The sequence below is a fragment of the Pyrus communis genome, chromosome 10, assembly GCF_963583255.1.
Source record: "Pyrus communis chromosome 10, drPyrComm1.1, whole genome shotgun sequence".
Taxonomy (NCBI): domain Eukaryota; kingdom Viridiplantae; phylum Streptophyta; class Magnoliopsida; order Rosales; family Rosaceae; genus Pyrus; species Pyrus communis.
In genome coordinates, this window is record NC_084812.1 from 24,647,481 (window position 1) to 24,673,325 (window position 25,845).

At 36.2% G+C, this 25,845-nt stretch overlaps 2 protein-coding genes and 1 pseudogene across 3 annotated transcripts; 2 read left to right on the plus strand and 1 right to left on the minus strand.

Moving 5' to 3' along the window:
* The first annotated feature begins 65 nt into the window (after positions 1-65).
* LOC137748046 (lon protease homolog 1, mitochondrial-like) lies at positions 66-8,428 on the plus strand (annotated as a pseudogene).
* A 2,055-nt stretch (positions 8,429-10,483) lies between these two features.
* Positions 10,484-15,103, plus strand: LOC137747690 (hydroxyproline O-arabinosyltransferase RDN2-like). Of its 2 annotated transcripts, none has more exons than XR_011069989.1 (9): positions 10,484-10,612; positions 11,233-11,822; positions 12,527-12,594; positions 12,682-12,883; positions 13,169-13,266; positions 13,410-13,439; positions 13,574-13,645; positions 13,745-13,858; positions 14,823-15,103. XR_011069989.1 is itself a non-coding variant. In XM_068487846.1 (9 exons), the coding sequence occupies exons 2-9, from the start codon at positions 11,403-11,405 to the stop codon at positions 14,883-14,885; spliced, it is 1,107 nt and encodes a 368-aa protein (XP_068343947.1). In that variant the 5' UTR covers positions 10,484-10,612; positions 11,233-11,402; the 3' UTR covers positions 14,886-15,103. The 2 variants fall into 2 exon arrangements, 1 of the variants encoding a protein (XP_068343947.1); XM_068487846.1 differs by having other exon boundaries at positions 13,370-13,439.
* A 501-nt stretch (positions 15,104-15,604) lies between these two features.
* On the minus strand, positions 15,605-17,640 carry LOC137748047 (cation/H(+) antiporter 15-like). Its single transcript, XM_068488148.1, has 3 exons — positions 17,145-17,640; positions 16,881-17,113; positions 15,605-16,849 (listed from the first exon to the last, which is right to left on the minus strand). The coding sequence occupies exons 1-3, from the start codon at positions 17,638-17,640 to the stop codon at positions 15,605-15,607; spliced, it is 1,974 nt and encodes a 657-aa protein (XP_068344249.1).
* Positions 17,641-25,845: the final 8,205 nt, after the last annotated feature.

Genomic DNA, 25,845 nt, shown 5'->3' on the forward strand with positions numbered 1-25,845 from the left:
TACTAGGGGTAATTCCGTCAAAACATTCAAATATTTTTTAGGGGCAGATCTGAAAGGAAGAAAAACAAGGGTTTATGTGGGGCTTTGAATTTCAAGTTCCACAGTAATGGCGGTTTCGAGGAATTGAAGTTCCGATCGCTGCAACGATCAAATGCTGAAGCTTTTGTCGTCTTCCTCGTCATGCCTCCAAGGACGGCTCCACAGTCTCCGCTCCTGGCCGTCCGCTGAGCTGGGGTCGCCGGTTCTCCGAGTTCTCGGCTCGCTCGCCGGATTGACTCGCCCTAGCTCGGCTTGCCGAGCGTTTTATAGTTCGGACTCTGGCGACGGTTCTGACCAAGTGGTGGAAGTTGAGTTCATGGTGGCGGGGACCGAGGCCGAGTCTTCCTCAGCCATTGTGTCCACGAATCCCCGGCCCGAAGATTATCTTACGGTTTGTCGGCTCTGGAACTTTCGTTTTGCTTACTGGTCTGTTTGGATTCCGAGAAAATGTTGTAATATATGAGAAAATGTTTGAACTTTTTGTTAAAGTTTTAATTTTTTTTTTCTTCTCAATTTTCTGTGAGGCAGGTTATAGCTTTGCCATTGCCGCATAGACCGCTGTTTCCGGGGTTTTACATGCCAATTTATGTGAAGGTACATGAGATTATTGATTGCTATGATCGAATTTCTTTCTGGTTCGCACTTTTGCTAAATAATGTGTTGAATTTTAATATAGGATCCTAAACTGTTAGCAGCATTGCAAGAAAGCCGAAAGCGGCAAGCTCCATATGCCGGCGCTTTCCTTCTCAAGGATAAGCCGGGGACCGATCCCAGTTTGGTATCAGGTTCCGAGACAGATAAAAACATACATGAATTGAAAGGGAAGGAGTTGTTTAATCGACTACATGAAGTTGGCACACTTGCGCAGGTATTTAACTATGCTTTTGAGTTTCGTGTGTCCTTAATTTTGTGGAATAACTTGATATGCTTCGGCTAGAGCTTCCTTTTGGTTTTTGATGTTGTAGTTGGTTGTATTCTCGTATATCAGATTTCAAGCATCCAAGGAGACCAAGTGGTCCTTATTGGTCATAGGCGACTTCGAATTACAGAGATGGTGAATGGATTCCTAATACAAAGTAGTATCATATTTTATTTTATTTTATTTTTGAGATAAAGATTGTTAAACTGAGGAAAGTTATGATTTCTCTACAGGTTGATGAAGAACCCCTGACTGTAAAAGTTGACCATCTGAAGGTATGTTTCTTTTATTTTGTCACATATATCAAATATTAATTGTTGGAGGTTCCACATTTATGATAGATTTTGTTTCGTTTTTCTTTCTCTCTTTTCCTGACTAGGTTATACTTGTTGTGCTAGGATAGCACCAAACCTTTGCCAAACCAACTCAAGCTAACCCACAAGAAATATATCAAATGGAATGCAAGAACAAAATATAAAAGACACCAAGATTTTAGCGAGGTTCCTCAACAGTCAGTGTAATTGGAGTACGTCCTCGGAGAAGTAGGAGCTCATCCAATAATCCACTATCAACCAAATGGGAGTTTACAAAGTGTTGGCAAGCTCACAACCCAAAAACCCAATACACCCAATAGCTCTCACACACCAAAGAAACAAATAGAGAAGGAAATATAATGAATAATTTCGTCTCTAACCAAAGAGAGGAGCACTTTCTTCTTCTCTTCAAAGAGGGGCTGCGGCACCTCTATTTCTTCTTCTCTGTTTTTCTGGTGCACACCTCTGCCCTCTGCCCTCTCTCCAAAAGTACAAGCACTTGTCAAGTTGCAAAAGAAGAAGCCGAATAAACCCAATTCCATCTGCCTTTGAAAAACAGCCAAAAGAAAAAAGGAATCTTAGCCTTCCTTTTTTTTCCTTCCCCGAGCAAACATCATCATTGCTAACAAACATCATCATTGCTGCCTTTTACTATTAGCTGAAAGTAGATGCAATTTGGCCACATATTCAACAATACTTTATATTGCAGGATAAACCATATAACAAGGATGATGATGTCATAAAAGCAACATCGTTTGAGGTTATATCAACCTTAAGAGATGTTCTCAAGATTAGTTCCCTTTGGAGAGATCATGTTCAGACATACACTCAGGTTTATTCTGTTTCTTTTTATGATGTTTGGATATCTTGTGATCTTTGTTTTTGTCTGATTATTGCTTCATGACCGATTTATTTTCTTGTAACTTCTTCGAACTTCTTGTACCTTCTTCTTGGTTTTGCCCTTATTCATAAACGAGTTGATGAAGTAACTAATTCGTGATTCATTTTTTACGGAAATGATTGACTGAGTGAGTGGTTTATATAAGTATCTTTATGTGTTGATGTATTACAATCATTCGAATTTGCAATTTGTTCACGTTAAAATTTTTATTGGAATCTCGCAGCATATAGGTGACTTTAATTTTCCAAGGTTAGCAGATTTTGGAGCAGCAATATCTGGTGCAAACAAATTGCAAAGTCAAGAAGTGCTTGAAGAGCTAGATGTGAGTATCACTAATTTTACATATGGTACGGCGGATAGTAATTAGGGAGCTCAGGAAGAATTGCTCAGATACCAGTAAGTGAGGCTTTTTTAGGTCGTGTTATAAATGCACCTGTCCAGGGTTGAGCCCTGGGATTTCCCTCCGCTTCAATTGGTATTTTTTCACGAAAAGCAAACATGAGATAACAAATCTAGTCTTTCACTAAGATTTCGAATAGCTGTCCCGAATTCAAGTTGATTCTTTTTTATATAAACCTGTTTATTCATCTTTACAAAATTTGAATTTATTTAATTCATTTGTTAACAGCATTTCTAATATATAAAATATAAAATAATAAATATCTATATATAATAAATATATTTTATATTCTAATATATTCTAAAGATTTTAGTCTATATAAAGATATTATTAATTCAAAAATTATTTAATAAATTCAAAAATTTAATTTTAAATTTTTAAAAATGTAATTCTTTTAGAATGGGAGTGGGATAATAATTCCATATTGATCCGAACCAATCCATACGCTCCCATTTTTAATAAGATTCCGGCTAAAGGCATACAAGTACTGTAATGTGCATCTCCATGGGTGGCTGGTAACCATGTATGTAAGGAAGCTTGATACATTCATTCCAATTATTCCTTTGATTGGATCATTGGCTAAAGTGAAATTTTGTAACGCATTAGGGCATCCTATTAGTAAGTCCACCTGGGCAGATTTGTATTTTTATTTTTGTTTAATTGTTTTTAATTGTTCATGCAAGTTGCTCATATTCCGAAAGGCTTTATAACACTTCTGTTATTGCTCAGGTGTATGAACGTTTAAAGCTCACTTTAGAACTAGTAAAGAAAGAGATAGAAATCAGCAAGATTCAGGTATGAAATGCTGATTTTCCATTGTTTTTTTTTTACTTCAATTCTATTCTCCATCATAGTTTGATTGGCTTTTGAACTTTCCTTTGCGGGGTAATTCTTAGGAGTCTATTGCAAAAGCAATTGAAGAGAAGATAAGTGGTGAACAGCGCCGCTACTTGTTGAATGAGCAGCTTAAAGCCATTAAAAAGGTATTTTTCTCCACCCTTAACGAGATATTTTTCTATTTCATGTACTTTCAGTACTGTTTCTCTCGGTTTTTTTATTTCAACCCTGGGCCTTTATGGAATTTATTTTGCTTGACATAATGCAGGAACTGGGTTTAGAGACAGATGACAAAACAGCACTTAACAGTTTGTTTCTTATCTTTTATTTTCAATCTGTACACATCATGGTAGTGCACTCTCTCTGTTTTCTGTTCATTAGTTCTACTCTGAGTATGACTCAAGAATTTATGTGGAAACTTTAGGTAATCCATATTCTAAATACTCATTTTTCGTGTTGACAAGGGTAATTGTTGCATCACTTTTCTGATATTTTGGTGCAGATAAGTTTAGGGAGAGGCTTGAACCAAACAGGGAAAACTGCCCACCTCATGTTTTGCAAGTTATAGAGGAAGAGCTTACAAAACTGCAGTTGTTGGAGGCCAGTTCAAGTGAATTTAATGTGACACGTAATTACCTAGATTGGTTGACTTCAATTCCCTGGGGAAACTACAGGTTTATGCACTACTTGAAACCTTATTGGGGCATATTTGTGATTCAAATATATTGAACATCTATCTGTGACTGGCTGTTAAATTATTTTAAATTATTTGTTGAGAATAGATACCATTTGTTAAGCACTGTTGCCACCCTTGTGATTTTTATTTTTATCTGTTTTGATGCTTTAGGATTTCATCTTGCCTATGTGCTCCCTTTTTCTTTGTTTTTTGTTTTTATAATTTTGGGGCAGGATTGTAGGGGTAGGAAGAAACTGATCTGGTGGGGCAAAAGATTTTTGAGAATCGCAGTACTAGCATAACTATGAAGCCTATTGTCAAATAAGACAATCTGTAATGACTAATTCATATATGAGTTAGTGTATTGTTACTCAAATATTGTATTGGAGAATGTGCCTCCTTTCTGAAATTTTACCTCTATATACAATTTTCAAAGTAATGATTTCTCTATATCAATTCCTAATGCAGTGATGAAAACTTTGATGTTATTCGGGCGCAAAAAATTCTTGATGAGGATCATTATGGATTAACTGATGTAAAGGAAAGGATATTAGAATTTATTGCCGTTGGAAAACTCAGAGGAACCTCTCAAGGTTGGTATAGTTTTCAAATTTTGTGTTTGTCTATCTTTGATTTGTTGGCATTGCCACACATCACGGAATTCCCCTGTTCCTCAGACTCTGATCTTGGCTCTTATTTTACATATATTATTCTATGGTTTTAATAAATGCTGCAGACTGTATTATTTATCATTGGTCATTACATGAGGATTACTGATGTTTTGCTTATATATCACAGGAAAAATCATCTGTTTCTCTGGCCCACCTGGAGTGGGCAAAACCAGCATTGGTCGTTCAATTGCACATGCCCTGAACCGTAACTTCTTCCGGTTTTCTGTGGGAGGGTTATCTGATGTTGCTGAAATTAAGGTATTTGGGAATCTCCTCAATGTGAAATATTGATAAACAGCTCTGCATTATGCAACTATTCTTATGAAATTAAACTTTTAAATGTACATCCAGGGGCATCGGCGAACCTACATTGGTGCTATGCCAGGAAAGATGGTGCAATGCCTTAAAAATGTGGGAACAGCTAACCCTTTAGTTCTGATTGATGAGATCGACAAGGTAATCAATGATTGGTCGGCTTGTTTCATATATTGTATTTGAGACAAATCGTATTTGTAGGTCTCCTTCCTTTTGTGGAGTGAGTAGTTATTTAAAGTTCATTTTTACAAAGATTATGTTTAATTCTGAGTTTCATACCACTTTTATGGTTTAATCTTTGAATTAGCGTTGTTTTGTTTCAGTTGGGAACGGGCCATGCCGGTGATCCGGCAAGTGCTTTGTTGGAGCTTCTTGATCCCGAGCAAAATGCTAATTTTCTAGACCATTATCTTGATGTTCCAATCGATCTATCAAAGGTTAGCAAAAAGATAATAATACTTTACTTGGAGCAAAATGCCAATTTCCATTAATACAATGGTCAATTTCAAGCGTGTGGTGTCTGTGTATTGGATTGTTAAATTGGTATTATCTTAACTTCACTTGTAAAGGAGAGAGGATGATTTAGGTTTCCAATCCCTTTACTCTCTCTACCTAGTGTGAGATGTGTTATCCATCATATCTTTAGTATTTAAAGCATTGTAACATGAAATTGATCTTAAAGAAGAGGCAATCGGTTGTCAATTTGGGACATTAGTTTCTTATTGTGATATATTTGTGTTTGTGATCGGAACTATAGGAGGATGTGTTCTTTCCTCACAGAATTCGTCTTATACATGATACATCTGAAAACTGTCCATGTAAGCCGTGGGATGGAAGAAATGTAAAATCAAGGATATGTCCTTTCTTCTTTAGAATCTTTAATACTAACTTGGGAAATCATATATTGAAATTTTTACTGTAGGTTCTGTTTGTATGTACAGCCAATGTTGTAGAGATGATACCACGTCCACTCTTGGATAGAATGGAGGTCATTTCCATTGCTGGATATATCACTGATGAGAAAATGCACATTGCTAGAGACTATTTGGAGAAGACCGTACGTGACGCATGTGGCATTCAACCTGAACAGGTACTGGTATTGGTCTCTTTATGTGTTCACGTGTGTTTGTAAATTGTCTCTGAATCATCTTTTATGTATGTTAAAATTATTATGTTTTCAGGTTGAAGTGACAGATGCAGCTCTTCTTGCCCTCATTGAAAATTATTGCCGAGAAGCAGGTGTTAGGAACCTTCAAAAGCACATAGAAAAGATCTACCGTAAGGTTGTATAAGTATCTATATCTAGATCATCGTTGCAAACTTGCATCTTATCATATGATGAACCATGAAAACATTTATCCGTGGGTTTGAAAAGTATCCCCATGGTTCTCTTAGGTTCAAGGAGCTTATTTGGAAAAGTGGAGCAAATTTATGACCTTGTTGAGCAATCATGTAGTTCCTTGACCAATGTTATACTTTAACCTATCTTTTATGATGTGGCAGATAGCTCTCCAAATTGTTAGACAAGGAGCATCAGATGAACCAGTAGTTGCTGATCAAATTCAATCTCCCCCAGATGGGCCTGCAGTTGTTGAAGTTCAGCTTGTGGACACTGATGAAACCCAAGCAGAAGCTGTTGATAAGTTAGATCAAAGCGTGGTTGCTAGTAAGAACCAGACTGCAGCTGAATCAGTTGAGGGTAACGGTCATAAGCATATTCCTGAAACCTCTGGAGAAGGAGTCACGATTCAGACTGATCTCCCAGTTGAATCTACAGTTGCGGAAGTTCGGGTTGCAGATGCTGATGAACCTGTGGATTCAAAGGTATGTAACAAAATATAAATTCTGGGTAATGACTTGCTCTGCGCCAGAAATGTTTTGAATGTAGTTGAATATAATTCCTGTTTGTTTCTCTGATATAAATTTATTGGGCAGTTAGCTATTTATTTAGAGCTAGTTAACAATCTGTATGATGAAGCAGAGAGAGTTTGGAAAGATTCTCTTTATTTTACATATGTAAAATGTGAAGGAAAAGAATTTTATAATTATTGGAAAGAAAATAAAAACGATTTAATTTTAAGGCTAGCATGTAGAGAGTATTGATGATGTGCACACTCCACATAAAATTAAATCTTTTTAAACTGCCTTTTGGTACTCATCTTTTTCCTCCCGATATACCTTCAGCTCAATGTTTTCATGACATCTATAATGATGTCCGAACTTATGCATTCACCCACCAAGGATCTTTTATAGCTGTTCTTACAGGATGCAAAAGAAACAGAGAAAATTCAGGAGGGTGAAACAACAAAAACAGGTGAGAAAGTTTTGGTTGACTCATCAAACTTGGATCATTTTGTTGGCAAACCTGTCTTCCATGCTGAACGAATCTATGATCAGACCCCGGTTGGAGTTGTTATGGGTCTTGCTTGGACTGCCATGGGTGGTTCTACGTTGTATATAGAGACCACTCAGATTGAGGAAGCAGAGGGTAAAGGATCCCTTCATGTCACTGGCCAACTTGGTGATGTTATGAAAGAAAGTACCCAAATTGCACATACTGTTGCCAGAGCTATATTGCTCGATAAAGAGCCTGATAGCACTTTCTTTGCAAATTCCAAGCTTCATCTCCATGTTCCTGCTGGGGCCACACCAAAGGATGGTCCTAGTGCTGGTTGCACCATGATCACATCCATGCTGTCCGTTGCCATGAAGAAGCCTATCAGGAGGGATTTAGCAATGACAGGAGAAGTAACACTAACTGGGAGGATCCTTCCAATAGGCGGGGTATGTTAATCAACTCTCTCTCTCTCTCTCTCTCATACATACATAGAAGTAACAAACTGTAAAAAATCTCGACAAACAAGCATTAAATCAGATTTTGGTCGATGCTCTCTCTCTCTCTCTCTCTCACACACACACACACACACCCACACACACACACTCACCCACTCGCATTCACACACCTATATAGTTCTTATGAATTAAGTTACGGGATTTCTTTTTATTTTCTGTATGCTTCAGGGAGGTGTACTCTTGGTTACCTCATGATGAATTTTCAAGCAACATGCTTGCGTTTTTTCAGTGTTTTGTGTTCTTAAATTTCATTTTTGTAAACAATTTAGGTAAAGGAGAAAACGATAGCAGCAAGGAGGAGCGAAGTGAAGACCATCATATTCCCTGCAGCGAACAGGAGGGATTTCGACGAGCTTGCGCCTAATGTAAAAGAAGGTCTTGATGTTCACTTTGTAGATGACTACAGTCAGATATTCAATTTGGCTTTCAGTGATGACCAGAATTAGGAAAAAAAAATAATCCGTTCTTCCTCACTAATTAAATCTGGATGCTTTTTCTTGTAGTCCTTGAGACTAGTGGTAAGCTTTTGTCCTCCACTAGTCTTTGCTTCTCTTCTGCTTTGTTTGTAGTTTCTCACTATTTGTTCTCCGTTTTCTCTTCAATTTCGCAACGATTATATTGAAATCCTTCACTTCAATTGTTTGACACAAATTCAAAACTAATACATATGTCTTGGATCTCCTAAAAACCTTTATTTGATTTTCAGACGACAAAGGTTTCCAATTTTCCAATCCAATATTTTTCAATCGATTTTTCTTTCCATTTCCGGGATAATCGGAGTTTTTTGCTACTATTTTTTTCCATGCCTCCTTGATTTCAAGTCTTTTTCTTTGTCACCAGTCACCACCAGCGTGGGATGGAGATGGATGCCATACCAAAAGCATTGAAATAGTGAAATTTGCAGATTTTGGTAAACCTCTCACGGTCCCATGGTGCTAAGATGCAACCAATTACGGTAATTAATTTGCATATTTTGGGGAAGAGATTTATTGTGGTGGAAATGGAATTGATATCCTTGGTGTTGGTGAGTGTGTAGCGGTTCCATCCGTGTAGGCATCCAACCTAAAGAGCCTGAGAGTGACGGCAACTTGAGAGGAAAAAGGCATTGGATGACGAAGTAATCACAAACAAAATGGAAGTCAATTTTGATGTATGGTGGTCAAGATAACAAAAATACTATATCGGTATTGAAGGATAGCTTGAACTCTGAATGCAATCTATTGTATATATATTTTTTATTACAAGCGATATTTTTATTCAAAAGTACTTTAAAGGAAAGGGGTAGAGTTTGAACGCCAGATGCAATTGGTTGAATAGTAAGGCTTTAACTATCGTGCCAACCCATACTTACAATATAAAATTCTTGTTCAAATGGAATGATTGTAAAGCTAAGGAGATGGGTGAGTTTGAATTCAGGACGCAATGCGTTTAGAGAGCAATCCACCACTTGAATATTTTAAGAATGATTCCACTAAAAAATATATTGGCACTATAGCGGGAAAACGGTCATTTTTAACATTTCCATTCTAATCAATTTCTTATCAAATTCCATGTACCTAAACCCTAAACCCTCAATGGCATGGATTTTCTAGTTTGGATGAGTTTTTTTTTTCCGTTTGAGTTTTGTCATTTTTGGGATCATTGTTTTTGTTGCCTTATTAGACTTGGTGCCTTAGTTGTATTGTTGGAACTTAGGAGTTTTCTAGCGAAATTTGATATTTTGATAAATAAAAATTAAATGCTAAAGAAAAATATTCATGTTCTATAGTGTATTAAACATGATTCCACAGATATAAATTGAATCTTGAACACCCCAATTTCATTATCAATCAAATTGTAATTTTTAATGCTTTAAATATACATATTTTCTTATTACAAGCGATTTAGTATTCTAAGCTATAATAAAGAAAAAATGAGTGTCTAAGCTCGAGACACAGGTGTCATTTAATATTACAGTTTCGTGATATTTTTGTGCATTTATAAATGAGAGATACTAAATTTGATTCTCATTAATGATGTATTTTAACCAAATTATTACGACAAACCAATTGCATAATTTAGCGTAATTTTCTCACTTTTTTAATGTAAATATATATCGTTATATTAAAAAAAACCAAAACACTCAATTATAAAAAAATGTTTTACTCACCAGAGTAATCCAGTATTTGTTTCCACCGTTTTGATTTTGCTGGAAGATAGTTAACATGAAAATGCATGTAAGACAAAAAGAAAAAGGAAAGCAGTGAAAAGGTCGGTGGGTTTTCTTTTTCGGTTTGTTGGAGTGAAAAGGACGGAAGTCGTGGACTTCATCAATTACATTGGATATACGACCAAAAAAAAAAAAAAAAAAAAAACCATAATAATTAGATATTATAAAAAGAGAATTATTTTTTACATTTAAAATTTTTATTTTGCATTTTTAAATTTTATATAAATAAAAAAATATATTTTTAAAGAATATAAAATAAAATTTTTAAGGAACTAATAACGGTTCTTTGAAAATTTTAAATAAAGAAAAACCAAATATAAGGGGCCACTCACAGTTGTACAGAAAAAGACAGAAAAGAAGGAGCCGGAACCTCAATACCCAGTCTGTCAAATCGACAAAATCCCCATACTTTTATCTCTCCTCTGATCCAAAACTCCAATCTCTCTCCTCCTCCTTCTCCACCTCCGCCCACGCCAAGGTCTCTCTCTCCTCTCTCTCTCTCTCTCTAAATATATATATATATATATATATCTCTGTATTGTAGGAGTTTTATACTTTAACTACTGGAAACGACTGTTACATTTGTTTACTTGTTCAATCTTTCATTTGTGTTTTTTTTGTTCTGTTGGGGTTGTGGGTTTTCTGTTTTGTTGTCAAAGGAATGAACTTTGTAGTTGGTTTTATCAATCCTATCCTATGTATGTACATTGTATGTCTGAATTCCTTTGTTCTGGTTTTTACTCATTACAGTGTGATCAAGGTTTTTTTAAACATGAAATTTTGTAAAGTTTGGAGATTGAGTGTGCTGATCTGTGAAATTTTTGTAAAGTCGTTTTTTTTTTTTTTTTTCTTGATTTTTTGGTAACCAATTCACATTGGTCTGCAAACACTCGATAGCAGTTTTGTAAGTGTTGAATTTTGGGGGAATAGAGAGCATTTGGGTGGGTTTCAATAGAAACTCCCCTTGCAGTATGAATTATGATGGGGTTGTAAATTATGAGTTGTTGCAGTTCATAATATTGTCTGGGTCAATTTTATTGAAAAGTTCTGTGTAATTCCATTATATTTTACTTATTTAAGTGGAATTGCTGATCGTAGGTATCTCGAAAAACTTTTGTGGAAGTTGGATAAGATCACTGAAGGGTTTAATGCTGCTATTACATTGTGTTCTGCACAGCTGAATTTGAAACTTTTAATTTAAGCTGTGATGGAATACGAGAATTTCTGCGTTTGGGAAGTTTGAGATTGTTTTTCATTTGTAATAAATAATGATTGGGAGGAAGAACATGGGACGAGCTTCACCATTACTTCTCGTTCTTTTGGCTCTTGGGTTTTCCTTTGCTACTTATAATTTGTTAACTATGATAATTCATCATAGATCGGTTGGGAAGTGGGTAGGTGATAATACGAATAGTGGGTTACTGTCTGACCCGATTGTTGAGATGCCGGCGAATGTGAAGAAGTTCAAGAATACCAAGGCACCATTCCATGTTGCCTTAACGGCCACTGATGCCCCTTATAGCAAATGGCAGTGTCGCATTATGTACTATTGGTATAAGAAGAAGAAGGACTTGCCTGGATCAGATATGGGAGGATTTACTCGAATTTTGCATTCAGGAAATCCTGACAATTTGATGGATGAGATTCCAACTTTGGTGGTTGATCCTCTTCCTGCAGGCCTTGATCGGGTTAGGCTTCCAGCACAGTCATTTATTTGTTGTATTGTCTTTGTGTATTTCATTCATCCTTTCTTTACTAACTTTTAGTTGGGACGTCTTATTTTCGCCTCAAGTGGTACCTTCGATACACCAATTGAATGTGATTGTTTCTATTTGCACCATTTTATGTTTTAATCTAAAGTCAAAATAAGGGGTCTTGGCAATATTAGTAATGTATTGGGAGTTATACAAGAGTTTACTGAAAATAAAAGAGAATAAAGGAAAAGAGTCATAAACAAAAAGAAAGTAAAGAAAAAGCAAAGGACGATGCCATTTTTTTGTGCTGAAGCTAAGAATGGTTTTGAGTGGACGAGAAGCTTTGCATCTTGGTGAAGAATAAAGTTTGTTGAATTTCAGGGTCCATGCTGATCCACTGTATCACCATTCTCAATGATTTTCTGCTCATTGGATGACACCTGATAGTTGTAAATCCAAGTTTTGAATCTAATGAGTAGATCCTTTGTGTAGAGTTACTGATATTTTTGTTGCTCTTATGCAATATTTTCAGAAAAAGTCATTTTTTTAACTTTTTGGATATTTTCTTTACTTTTTGGGTTTAACTTTTAAGTTGATTCATGTGTAAAACTTAGACCTTGCAAGGCAATAGTTGAAGATTATTTTTCAATAACCTTTATATGAACAATAAAGAGCGTGATTGCAAATTTTGTATACAGGGGTACATTGTCTTAAATAGACCATGGGCTTTTGTGCAATGGCTGGAAAAGGCTACAATTGAGGAAGAGTGAGCTTCTGCATATTTGATGACCTTGAGTTTTCTTATTTTTTGTTTTTTACTTGAGATCAAATTCTTTGAATTCTGTTGTTGCAGATATATTTTGATGGCGGAGCCCGATCACATTTTTATAAACCCTCTTCCCAATTTGGCACATGGAGGATATCCAGCTGCGTACCCATTTTTCTACATTAAACCTTCTCAGAATGAGAAGATCATAAGAAAGTTTTATCCTGAGGAGAATGGTCCGGTCACGAATATTGATCCAATTGGAAATTCTCCTGTAATTATTAAGAAGGTAATAGCTTGTGGTAAACTGTTATTTCCTTCGCTGTGTCTAGCATTTGTGATGGTCCTTCTTATGTTTGAGAGATTTAAAGAGTGCTGTTATTGTCACTCCAGAAAAGTCATCTTGCATTCCTCCCAAGTGTGTTTTCTCTTGTATTTATATGTTTGGAGTGCAGAATGACTTTTTCCGAGTGCTAATAGCAGCACCCTATTTAAAATGTTGATGTTTCCTTGTATAATTTCCCATTTTCATAGATGACTCCTGGAACTTTAACGAGTAAATGTAATTATTCAGGATTTGCTGGAAAAGATTGCTCCTACATGGATGAATGTTTCTTTGAGGATGAAAGAAGACACGGAGACGGATAAAGCTTTTGGATGGGTGCTAGAAATGTAAGTTTGACTGTGACTTCAGTTTTCGACTAAGTTGAGTTCTAGCAACTAGAGATGCCAGCTTTGACATATCCTTGTGTCTTATTTTCTTTGATGAACTAAGGTATGCTTATGCTGTGGCATCTGCTTTGCATGGTGTGCAGCATGTTCTTCGGAAAGACTTCATGCTGCAGGTTTGGCATCTAACCTTTAGAAGCTCTTCATATCAAAATTGATTTGCATTTTGAGTTCTTTGTTAGGTTCAGTAAACAACACTAAATGTGAATACGTTGTGATTAACAATGTTCTATTGTCTTTAAATTTTCAGCCCCCGTGGGATTTGGAACTTCGCAAAAAGTTTATTATTCATTATACTTACGGATGTGACTACAACTTAAAGGTATGTATGGCCCTTCCCCTCTATGCGTATTCCTGTTATGTCCCTTTCCCCTTTTGCCCATTATAGTTCCATAGTTACCTGAGGTTTCTAACTGTTTAGGGTGAGCTGACATATGGCAAAATCGGGGAATGGAGATTTGACAAGAGATCATATCTCCGTGGACCCCCACCAAGAAACCTTCCCTTGCCTCCTCGTGGGGTTCCTGAGAGTGTGGTATGTCTTTGAATTGTTGTTATTATTGCAATTGCATGTTCTGTTTTTTATGGTATTTCGTGTGCCTTAATTTTTTTGTTTCTGTACTAGTTCTCTTCATTTGTGTAAGAAAGTATCTAGCATTCTGTGTCTTTGATTGTTGTTCCCAGATTGTAGTTTGTTTAGTTGTTGGGAGTCTAATTACTGGAATTGGCACAAGTTTTTCTACATTTACTTGTCACCCCAGAAAAGTCCTGTCCTTGAAAAAAAGAGTAGAAATGTCTGAAATAATCTTGAAGGGGGTGTGGGGAGCTAAAAGGTCTGAGACTTGCACATGACTTATTTTGGATGGAAAACTGAACGGAGTTAGGGTGAGATGACAAATTAATGATTTTGAAAAGTTGATATGACAAATCCCTTAAAGTTTTAGTTTATATGGCAAATTGAAAAAGGTGTATAAGTTCATATGACATTTTAAAAATTTCCCTTTATTTGTTGTTTTAAATATTTGTCATCTCGGTAATGAATCACGGATGTAGTCTGAAAAGGAAGAAATTCCCGATCAGACATTCATAGCCTTAAATCAGAATGAAGAGTACCTCTGCCCCACTGAGTTGTGAATATTGAGCGGAAAGCCAACAATGAAGTTGATAGGTAGAGGTAAAAGTCGCAGTAAGGTGAACTGGAGACAAGGGAAGGGGAGGGCTGGGGTCTGTCACAGACACACTTAGGATAGTCAGGCCATGGCTTGTGTTGATGATGATCAGCCTGACCGACTAATTGCATATAGTCGTGGTGACCTCTAACAAACTATGTTTACTTTTTCACTTCCAAATTCGGATTGTTTAGAATTGAAGTTTCCATATAGTTTGTCATATTTAGTGAATAAATTTATTTTAAATATCTTCTCTCCTGCCACCCCCCACCCCCTCTCTTCCCCACCCTCCCTCTATCGCTCTCTGACTTACATGCTCATTGTGTGCAGGTCACCCTTGTAAAGATGGTGAATGAAGCTACGGCTAACATTCCTAATTGGGACACAAAATAGGTCAGCTGCGTTCAAGATGCTAAAACGTTATGATACAACTGATGTTTAGAGAATGAACAATCTGGTTCAAGGGTAGGCTCGTAGAAATAGTAATATACACAAATCTCAGATCGTAAATGGAAATAATAAGGTTCCAATTTCTCGAATGTACATCTGGGTTGCGCATGGATTATATGGAGTTGTGGATTATATGGAGTTGATTATATGGAATCAGTTTTGGAGTAACACAGGTCTTCTTTCAATCTTGTTGAAATTCTGTTTTATTTTTCGGAATTGAAACGAATTTTGTCTTTGTTAATTACTTGTTAATGCAACAACTAGATGGGTTGATTAATTTGATGGAAATTTAACAACTGAAACAAAACTGAACATTTTCAACCAAAAATGAAGTGCGACTGATGTAGTTATTTGCAGACTGTTCAAACCAAATTAGAGTTCCTAGACCTTTTTTTGTGTTTATGGCCTCAGGCCTCAACTTGCTCTCGGCCGGCCTTGCGTTTATGCTTGTTTTCTTTAGGAAGTTGAGGCCGTGAAACTCTTGATCAGCCTGCCCGGAAGTCAAATCCGGCCGGATTTAGTTCTGCCACCAACAATTTATGAAATTATCGAGGCCTGCCACTGCTCATTTTACAAATTAAGGGCTAAAGCAATGGTTTTTTGTTTTGTTTTTAAAGGATGCTGCCACGTCCTATTCTAAAACAGTTCTCTACATCCCTCATTTACTCCTCGGCATCTTGTTCGTCCAAATAAAAGGGGCCCTGTTGCACTACAAGAATGGATGTGCACGCCAAAAAACTCGAAGATACTGGTGCATCTCCGACAATTCCCAGTTCATCGGAGTCACTGAAATACAATAACTTCGACGAAGGTGATATATCGCCATGTCTTCTTCCAACAATGTACATATCATATTCACTTTCCATGGAGTTTATTAGCTTGAGAGTTTCTACCCAGCCTGTCAACATCTTCTCTTCCAATTTAATGGAGGGATCATTCATTGACTTGAGCCTAAAATCATCCAAATATAAGTGGTCGAGTTTTTCCTCCATCCCAGTTCTTGCCATTGCCTTTAAAATTCCATCGTCATAGCCGTCCTTGTTGTCATCCATGGATATTTGCACTTCCTTCTTGTGATAGTTGGTCCGTATGACAGTTAATCTAATGTTAGGATGCCCGGGCATCCTCCATGCATACGTTAATGCCTCGTGGTCATCTGTCCCTCCAATGAAGACCATGGCAAAGTGGTAGTGGTTCCTCCCCAAAGAATTATCATCTCTACTGTCGTTGTCGCTGTCTGAATTGGACTCGGGGATAATGTCGGATTTACCGAACCCATGATCCACAAAGACACCCACAGAGCATTGAGCATTTGCGTTCAAGTTGTTGTTGAGAGAACTTGAGTGAGAGATGGACTTTGTGGCTCCATCAGTGAGAGACTTATCGTAGTGGAACGGTATAATTATGAGGGTGGCTTGATTCTCCTCCGCCAAGTTGCATATGTCCTCGTGCATCGTGGCATAGGCAGACACTGCGGTGAGTTTTTGCACCGTGATGTTTTCTCTTTTTCGAGCATAGTTTCCAAAGACGCCATTTGAGGTAATAGATGAATCAGGCAACTGAGTATACTTGGTGGTGGGGGTCTTGCAAGTGTCGTGCACAATAAGCATCGCCGAAGCATGCCCGGTTAGTTCTACAAGGTAGACGATGAGGACATGGATAGGGGATTGGTTGGTTGGATTAGAAGCCTCAAGGAGGTTGACGATGCCTGATACTTTGTCTGAGTTGTGGAAGCATGCAAGGATTCGAAGCTCGGTTTCAGGTCCTACGCTTTCTATGTTCCTCTCTTTGTATTGCACGGAAGGTCTCGTACTTGACTTGTACACATGTGCAACAAACGGCCCAACGGCAGCTGTCATTACCCAACACGCAATCACCATCACATCAAACGTTTGTTTGTTCAAGGCCTGTTGGTAGCGCTGAAGGTAATCAGTTAACAATTAAAATATCTTGCAGTCTCACTCTTAACCCTATGATTACGTAGAAGAGGGGCATCAGAATCCCTGGCACAAAATTTCCCACCTTATGTGTCAGTAGGCGTGAGAGCTCACCCTTCGGCATGATCGCTCCCAACACAAAAGGTCCAACAATGGAGTGAGACCCTAATGCATCGGTTATGAACCCACAAAGCACCACCCCAGCGAGAACAAAGCACGTATGATGATTGATGACTATAGTTGGGATCTTCTTTCTCTCTCTCGCGGCTCTCGCGGGTTAACATCCGCGAGAGAGCCGGACGTAATAGGAATGTGCACACTGCTATAAAGGCCAAGGTGGACCCAACCGCTACCATATTGGTCATATTGACTGCTGCCATTCCGAGCAGAAGAAGAAACCAGGAGCACAAGTCGGAGATGACGGCAGATGACAAAGCGAGTCTTCCAACCTCGGAATGGAGGAGTTTGAGGTCCGCGAGGATTCGAGCAAGGTCTGGGAAGTTGGTGGTGGCAAGGGCAATGCCCCAAAAGATTGGGCCATTCCTGTTTTGCTTGTATATTTTGGTTTGCTCGGTGAAGTCTTTGAGGAGTAAATACCGATGTAAAACCCAACCAACGGGGATGGAAAAGATAATTCCGGCAAAGGCAATGCTAAGGGTCTTCTTCCCGGAACGTATTACTGGTTTGAAATCGAGCTCTAAACCTACCAAAAACATGTGGTAAACGATGGCCAAGTTTCCCAGAGTCTCTAAGGTCCTCATGCTAGTATGCTACGAAAAGGCAATACATTGAAGAAGAAAAAAGGATGTTCGGCCAAGAGAGTTGGACCCAATAGCACGCCACCCTGAAAGATTCCCAATTAATATTAATGTATGTGCGACTAACAATAATTTCATTGCCAAATTGGTAAATGCAATCACAAATCAATTTTTAATTGCTTTACATAGAAAAACCAAATATCAATCAAATGTTGAGGACATGTCAATTGAATAGCAATGACATACTAAAAACTAATCATTTTAGCAACTGGAATTTGGTTTGGGGCTTAGAATTTAGGGCTTGAAGTGTGTTATAAGTTATGTTTTCAATTTATAGGCCTTGAACCCTCCACTTCACCAGAATCTCTAAAAACTCAAGGCTAAGACTCCATTGTCTATATAATGGACCAAATATCGATTTGTATCATGTATTGTAGATTGCTACGTATTGGATACTAATTTTTCCCATTGATTAATAATAGAGTAAAAAGTATATATCGATGTAGTACTTACAAGAATTTCAGCAACAATACGTGGTTGGCCCTCTGCTCCTTTGGGTCTTGCCCAAATCAGACATCCTTATTCAGGTAGACTGAGAAAATAAATGAAAAAACTGTAAAACCACCGAGCAAAAAAATGAGGTCACATACACAAGGGCATACAGAACTTTCAACAGTTCGGGATGGAAAACTGGTTTGAGAGGAAGAACACAAAAGAAAAGAGACCTCGATAATTAAGAGGGCTTAGTTTAAAAAATGAAAGAAAAAAAAGAGGGTTAGTTGTAATGTCGTTTGTACATCAGTTGTTCGGTTCTTTCGGTTAGAAAATAGTTTTGCTCGTAATTTCAAAGTCATACATCATTTTCGACAAATTACAATCTAACGCGAATGTATAAATTTTCATTTTAAAACAAATTCTAAGTAAAAAATCATAAAAAGGTTCTTTTTACAAATTAGATATGATTTTTTACTTGTAAGGAGCTAACCAAATATTCGTTATGTTTGGCATTTCCAGCAAGGTTCGTTGTTCGAATTAAAATACCACAGCGTACGGCTTGCCTATTCTCAAAATATTTCTAAATAAACTTTTGACATTGTGCAATTAAAGCATGTTGTTAAAATTTTAAGTATTGAGAAAATTTCTAATGTGGCGGGAACATAGTGTGGTACGTCATATGTTATTATATAAATAGAGAGATTTTTTTTTTCCAAGTGTCGGTCCACTTGTATAATAAAATATGATGTGCACTTGTGTTCTACACACACTGAAAAACCTATATGTTGTTAATGTCATGTTGTAGCTTTACAGACCAACTAGGTTTTTTCCTAATAAAAACAGATACATATTTAACAAATTTAACTTTGGGTTCCATATATTTGTGTTCCAGATTAGTTAACCAAATCTCACAAATCAATTAAGGCACCATAAAAATAATAATTTTGTATTGCATGTGTCTAATTTGTAGCAAAAATAAGGACGACCCTGAGGAGAGAGTCGGCTCTTATGACTTGGGAAGAATAAAAAAACAGAGTAGAATTCTCTTCCCTTCTATTCTCATCTCCTTCCCTTCCCTCGTGTGATCGTGTCACATATTGTTTTTTATCTTTTTATCTTATTGTCTTTATAAGAAAAATCAATATAAGATGTTGATGTGGTTTAACCATAACCGTTCAAATAAGAGGAAAGAAAAGGAAAGAGAAATTAAGAGGAGAAAGAATCATTCTCCATAAAAAAATTAGGCTAAAAAAAATGACAGAAAAGGCTTTTCAATAATATAGGTAGAAAAAAAAGTGCTTTAAAGTACGTAAACTGAAAACGCATATGAATTCAATTGGTGATAAAAGTGGTCTTGTAGTCAATTCAAGGTTCTTCTACTTCTACAACTGTGACAAAATTTGTTTAGGCTTCCAAATCATTAGCTTATAGTAATTCTCTTGAGTCTAAAAAGTTCGTTTACATGTGTCATTTTTGTGAAAGAAGGGTCATATTTGTCCTATGTGTTTTCAAACGAAGAAAAATATTTTTTTACGTGTTTTGTAGGAAAAGAAAAAAGGAGTTTGCATTCTAAACTCTCATGTCACTTGAAAGAGGTAAGTGGATTGTCAAAGTTAACGGTTGTTCCCGCATCTTTTATATGCCTAAATGAAATTGGTTGGAATAAAAAGGAGACTAACCGTTGATTGGATGCTTGCTCTTCAATTTCATTGCATGAGTCTAAATAATATGAGCTTTTGAATGTTTACCTATTCAGAAACAATTGGTGAATGATATTTCAAAACCCTTGGATAATGTTCAATTTAAAAAAGTTAGAAATGCCATTGGTGTTCCATTGACTAAAGCATTTTGAAACATTGAGTGCATTTTTGCTCACCACTATTTAGCGTGGTGTATGCTCACCATCTTATTTATCACCGTTAAATGAGTTTGAATTTTGAGATTTGTGCTTATTCACTACATGAATCGTGAAATTCAAACTTATTTAACGGTGATAAATAGGATGGTGAGCATACACCACACTAAATGGTAATGAGCAAAAATACTCCCTTGAAACATTACGTCAAACGTGCATGTCATGTGCATGCTCATGTAAAGTAGGCGTGTGATAAGTTTTTATTTTAATTTTAGTTGTTAAAATTCCCTTTTTTTTCCTTCTATAGTTACTGTTTATGTTCACAATAGGATTGCATATTGATCTCAATCTCAGACTCGAGTATTTTGAATGTTCTCGAACTTACTGAGTGAGTTGCTTCATTCATTTGCTAGTTTTTGACATGTTCGATCATTCTTGAAAAAGTACATGCACACAGTCATCTTGATATGAAACTAAAACATGATTCAAATATTAATATGTGAATTTAGTGATTTTATGTAATTATTGTGAGTTTTGAGCCGATTATATGATTGAACGACTATGCATCAATCACACTTGTTCTTATGTTATAATTTCATATTTGCTTGTATCCAAAACTGGCTTTAAACCTCTCGAACACACATTAATTCAATTGATATCTTCAAAATGACATAAAACACTTAGGACATACCACCTTTGCCATATTGACCATCATCCTACCTTATTCTCTGAAATCGGTAAAGCATGTTTTTCTTTTCTACAAAGCATGCCCATCTTTGCCAGAAACAACTGAGAACCACTCCCCATAGTGGTCAATTGGTTTGTCCAAACCATCCCCCAAAGAATCAAACTCTTCTTCTTTGGTAGTACAAAAACTCATAATCCCTTCCATCTACGGTTTTATAAAGTTAAAACACAGCTATACCTCAGTATTAAACCATTGTATAAATCTTAAATGTAGGTTCAAAATACGTTTGGTTCTTGAAGACACAAGTGATGAAACTAATGCGATGATGATAGGAAAACAAGCAGCGCAATTGAGTATCCTGCTACGAATTAGTGGTTGAAAAAAAATTCACTAGCTAACAAGAACTTCCAGATGCAATCCTTCAAATGCGAGGCCAGTGTAAAATTTTCCAAATTCGGTTTCGTACCATGAAAAGTGATCTAACAGAAATGAACTTCTTATATCCAGTCGATCTCTGATGACGAAGTCCCTCTTCTTGAATCAAGCTCTAACAGATGTGATCAAACAGTGCTGAACATAAAATGATGAAGCTGCCCAAATGTTTGTACACTCCATCACCTTTCTCAAAAGAAGGTTCAGCAACACAATCCACCATATGAAGCAGGTCTCCTCCAAAAGATCCCGCTTCCCATTCAAGAAGAGAGCCAGACTCGCATTGAGAAAAGCTTTTTCAGATTATCTTAAGCAAATAAATAATAATTATTATAATTAAGGTGCGTATAACAAAATTATTTCCGATGCTTCTAGTCACTCATTTACTCATCCTAATTTTATTTGTAACTTTTTGTAACTTAAAACAATACATGTGATGAAGCTATATTTTGTAACTTAAAGCCACCATCACCAGGCCGGCATTCTTGCTATTTTAAACTACTAAAAATATAACTTTAGCCCCTAAAACTTAATTTTTTCTGCATAAACCCGACATAAGTTATTTACTCCAATAAAACCCATTTACTAAATTCCACATAAGCAAATTCATTAATTATGTTTAACTTAACACATTTAAAATTTTGTGGATGCCTATAATACCCCTATTTGAATGTTTGATGTACACAATTAATGCCATGCGAACTATAAGGGAGAATTAATAATTTTACTAAAAAAATATTTTTTTTATAAATTCATTGCCTAATATATAATAACAATAAAACATGTCTAATATATTGACATGCTTAATTAAGTCACTAAAATTATATTTTACATATTAATGTAGGTATATTATGTCACACACACATATATAAAAAAAAATTAAAAAATTAAAAAAAGACTAATATATGTAAAATTTCATGCAAAATAATTTACCTGAAAAACTGTTATTTGATTCAAATAGTGCACCTACTATTAAAATTTTAATATGTTAGATTTCTAAAAATAATTTACCCTATCTATGTAAAATACATGAAAAATAATTTACCTATATAATAAACAAACCCAATATATGCAAAATACATGCAAAATAATTTACCTACATAATAAAGCAATATTATTTTATTTAATACTAATTTACATACAAAATTTATTATTTGCTAATCATAAATTTACAAATAGGTAAATTAATTATATATAATAATTTATTAACATATGATAAGCTCATATTTATATATTTTTTATATCAAATCCACTTGTCTTTGCTTAGTTAGTTCCTTATATTTTTGAGCTATTTACTTTATTTTTGTGTTTTGTATGATTTGTCAAGTAAAGAAAAGAAAAATAACACAAGTGGAATTTTAAGTAACAAATTCGTCAAAACTGCTTGTGCAGGTCAGCTGACTTTGGAAGCAAGTTGCGGACAGCTCAGAATGAATTAGAGAATGAGCCTTATATGCTTGGAAAGCTACGGATGTCTATTTTCTGGACCATTTCACGGATTGTTAATATCATTTTTCTAGAAGAAGTTATGGTCGTTTTAACACTAAAAGGTTCCCAAGAGGCTGAGCAATTTGTAACTGACCAGAAAGCATTGAAAGCAATAAATCCAATAAAACTAACAGCCAAAACTGATGCATCCAAGGACAAGCCAGCTAACACCTATTCAAATATCAGAGGAAATGGAAAATTAAGCGAGAGTAATGGGCATAAAGGCTGCCCAAAGAGTTACAATTGTTTTAGCATTTCCTCTCACTTATTGTCATCACTAAATGGTTGTTAGTGGGTCAGTTATGGAGAAAAAACTATGGCAACAGAAAGAAGAAAAAGGCTGCAGGTTGCAGCAGCAAAGAGAGGAAAAAAAAGGTGAAAAAAAAGATAGAAAAAAAGGAGGGAAAGCAAGGAAAAAAAGGCAAGGCTGCTGCGTTGGGGAAGGAAGGAAAGGAAGGAGGAAATCTTGGCATTCTCTTCTTTCGGTTTTATCTTCTCAAACTCATGTCTTTCTTTTGGTTTAATTTGAGAATTATGTGTAACTAATTTTTAGTAGTTAGGGGATGTTTTGAAGCCCTGAATATGATTGCAAGTTTGATATGACATTTCGTTTGAATTACTTTTATGAATGGTTCACTACTTGTCTCATTGATGAATTTTTTATGTGTTTTCTACGGATGCATACTTAGTAAGCATATCTAGGATTCTAATGCTATGAATACGTGTGTGTCTACCCTTGTCGAATGAGGACCTACATATGTTCTAGAGTATTAATTGTTAATTGCGATTAACATGTGAATCAATTTCTAGGATAAGTAAGACAACGCTAGTACTTACGATGCCTTCTGATGACTCAAACTCTTTTCGTTCTTAATGATTTCTACTTGTTAAATCTATGAACACACCATTCTAGATTGCATGTTAGGGACTAAGTTAAGTTGAAAACGCCATTCTCTTAACATACTACATAAGAAAAAGTAATAGGTTGAGTTCTAACATTGAGCCAACTTGAGCATCTTCATTCGAAAATGAAAGGAATTTGAATGAAACATAACATGTTTGCATGATTATTTGGTGGTGGATATCAATTCCCCTAACTCGTTTTTCTTAATTTGTGAACTACTCAAAAATTTGTCTCTGTCTTGTTTTTGTTCGATTTAATTTAAATATCAAATCAACTCCAAAAATCCCAAAAATTTGTGTAAGTATAGCTCTGTGTGTCTAGTATCTGCATATAAAATTTCGTAGACTTTAGATAAGTGTAAGTCGGTCTAATAATTATTTTTAGGTGGCTGGTCAGTAGGGACAACAGCCCAGTTTTTGTGACATTCTAAGTAGTTAGATAAAACAATCTTCTGCGGGAAATACTCTTATTTTCATATGTTACAATTGATAAATCTTATTGTTAATAAGGAAAATTAATAGGACATTTGTGTGGTACTTTGTGGTGTGCTTTTAATCCTATCAACATATATGTTGTACTGTTGTCACGCCCCGATCCCGACAAACGTCGAAAATCGACACGTGGCCAAGGAAAAAAAATAACATTCGTTGAATAATATACACCATACAGAATAAAATACTTTAACTGCAACCCAAAATAAAAAGAAGGTGGCTACGTTCTTCATAATCTATTTATAAATATGCACATCCCAAAAAGAAGCATAATCTTTGCTTTACTAAGAACAAGTTTGAGGTGCTCAAAAGAAGGTCCCAAAATAAGGTACAAGAAAAGATCTAGGGGTAACCTAGCACTCCAAATCTCTGATAACTGTACTGCTACCCCACCTACGAGCCTCTCAAAGGCTACTCAGACTTGTTACCTGTAAGATCAGTGCCTACACCATCGGAATGGTGCATCGGCAAACAACAACCCGGATAAGTTATGAAACTTGTGTGAGCGACAAATAATACAAAGTATGTGATACAATGATAAAACCAACTATCCTTCACAATTTATAAACCTTGAATATAATTCATTCATAAGAAATCGCTACCAAACCTTGCAAACTCCGAAGGAGTCACACATACATCCAAAGACTTTTCTAAATCAACACTCAAAAGTTCTCGAAGCCACAATCACGGCTACATTCAAACTAGAGTTATAGAGACATCGTTCGGCCGAAGCCTACGCAAGTAACCAAGTACGTAGTGACCCCCCAAAGCGGATTAACCAAGCAGAGTCACCCCTGAGAAAGTAACCAAGTAGGTAGTGACCCCCCCCCCCCCCAACAAAAAAAAAAAAAAAGAGGATTAACCAAGCTGAGTCACCCCTAAGAAAGTAACCAAGTAGGTAGTGACCCCCAAAGCGGATTAACCAAGCAGAGTCACTCTTACAACTATTGAGAAGTGATCACCCAATGCGGATTAACCAAGCATGATCACCTCTAAATGTGTATGGCCATACCTAGGATATAAGGATGGCCCAACGTGGATTAACCAAGCGCGATCCACAAATAGTATGGTCCCCTTACGCGGATTAACCAAGTATGACCATCCATGTACCATTGCTACGTGGTGCAGACTTAGTGTCGCCTAACCCCATGACACTAGGGTAACGGTCCTTTACAATCCCTCCTTTTTTTCAAACCATCAAATATATAATCCAAAACACAATCCATCACGGTTCAAATATCCAATTCACATAATGTTTCATAAGTAGATCGATGGCAACTTAATAACAACAATTATTTAGCATAAGACCTATTTTAAGAATCCATGGTGTAATCACAAAGCTTATTAGTCCGAAAGATTTCAAAGTAATAATCATATCACATAGATTAAAATCACTCTCCTGAGATCCACACTAACGCACTCAAGCATGGAATTCAAGGCATCAAGCTCTGTCACCACCTAAAACAAAGCACAAATCCACAATTAGGTTTCTCTCAATAAATTCACATACCCAAAACTCTCATAAGTCTCCCACAACGACATTCAATGAGGAATCGAACTGTCGTTCTGAGGTAGGGTCCATGATCTTACGTCACTTGCTTCGTAAGATCCAATCACTAGATTTTCACTAGTAAGTCCCTAAGATCCTTAAACAATATCTACCATAGCATACTAAAATTTGGTGTCAATTCAATGGTAAGATCGTCAATCGTTAGAATAATCAAGTGGCGGACCTTATCGATAATACACTCAACTAACAGCATTTTCATAAATCGAATGTCACACTTTGGAAAATTCGACTTTCACCAAAATTTCTCAAATTTTACAGAAATAAAGATCTCAACAAGTAGAGTAA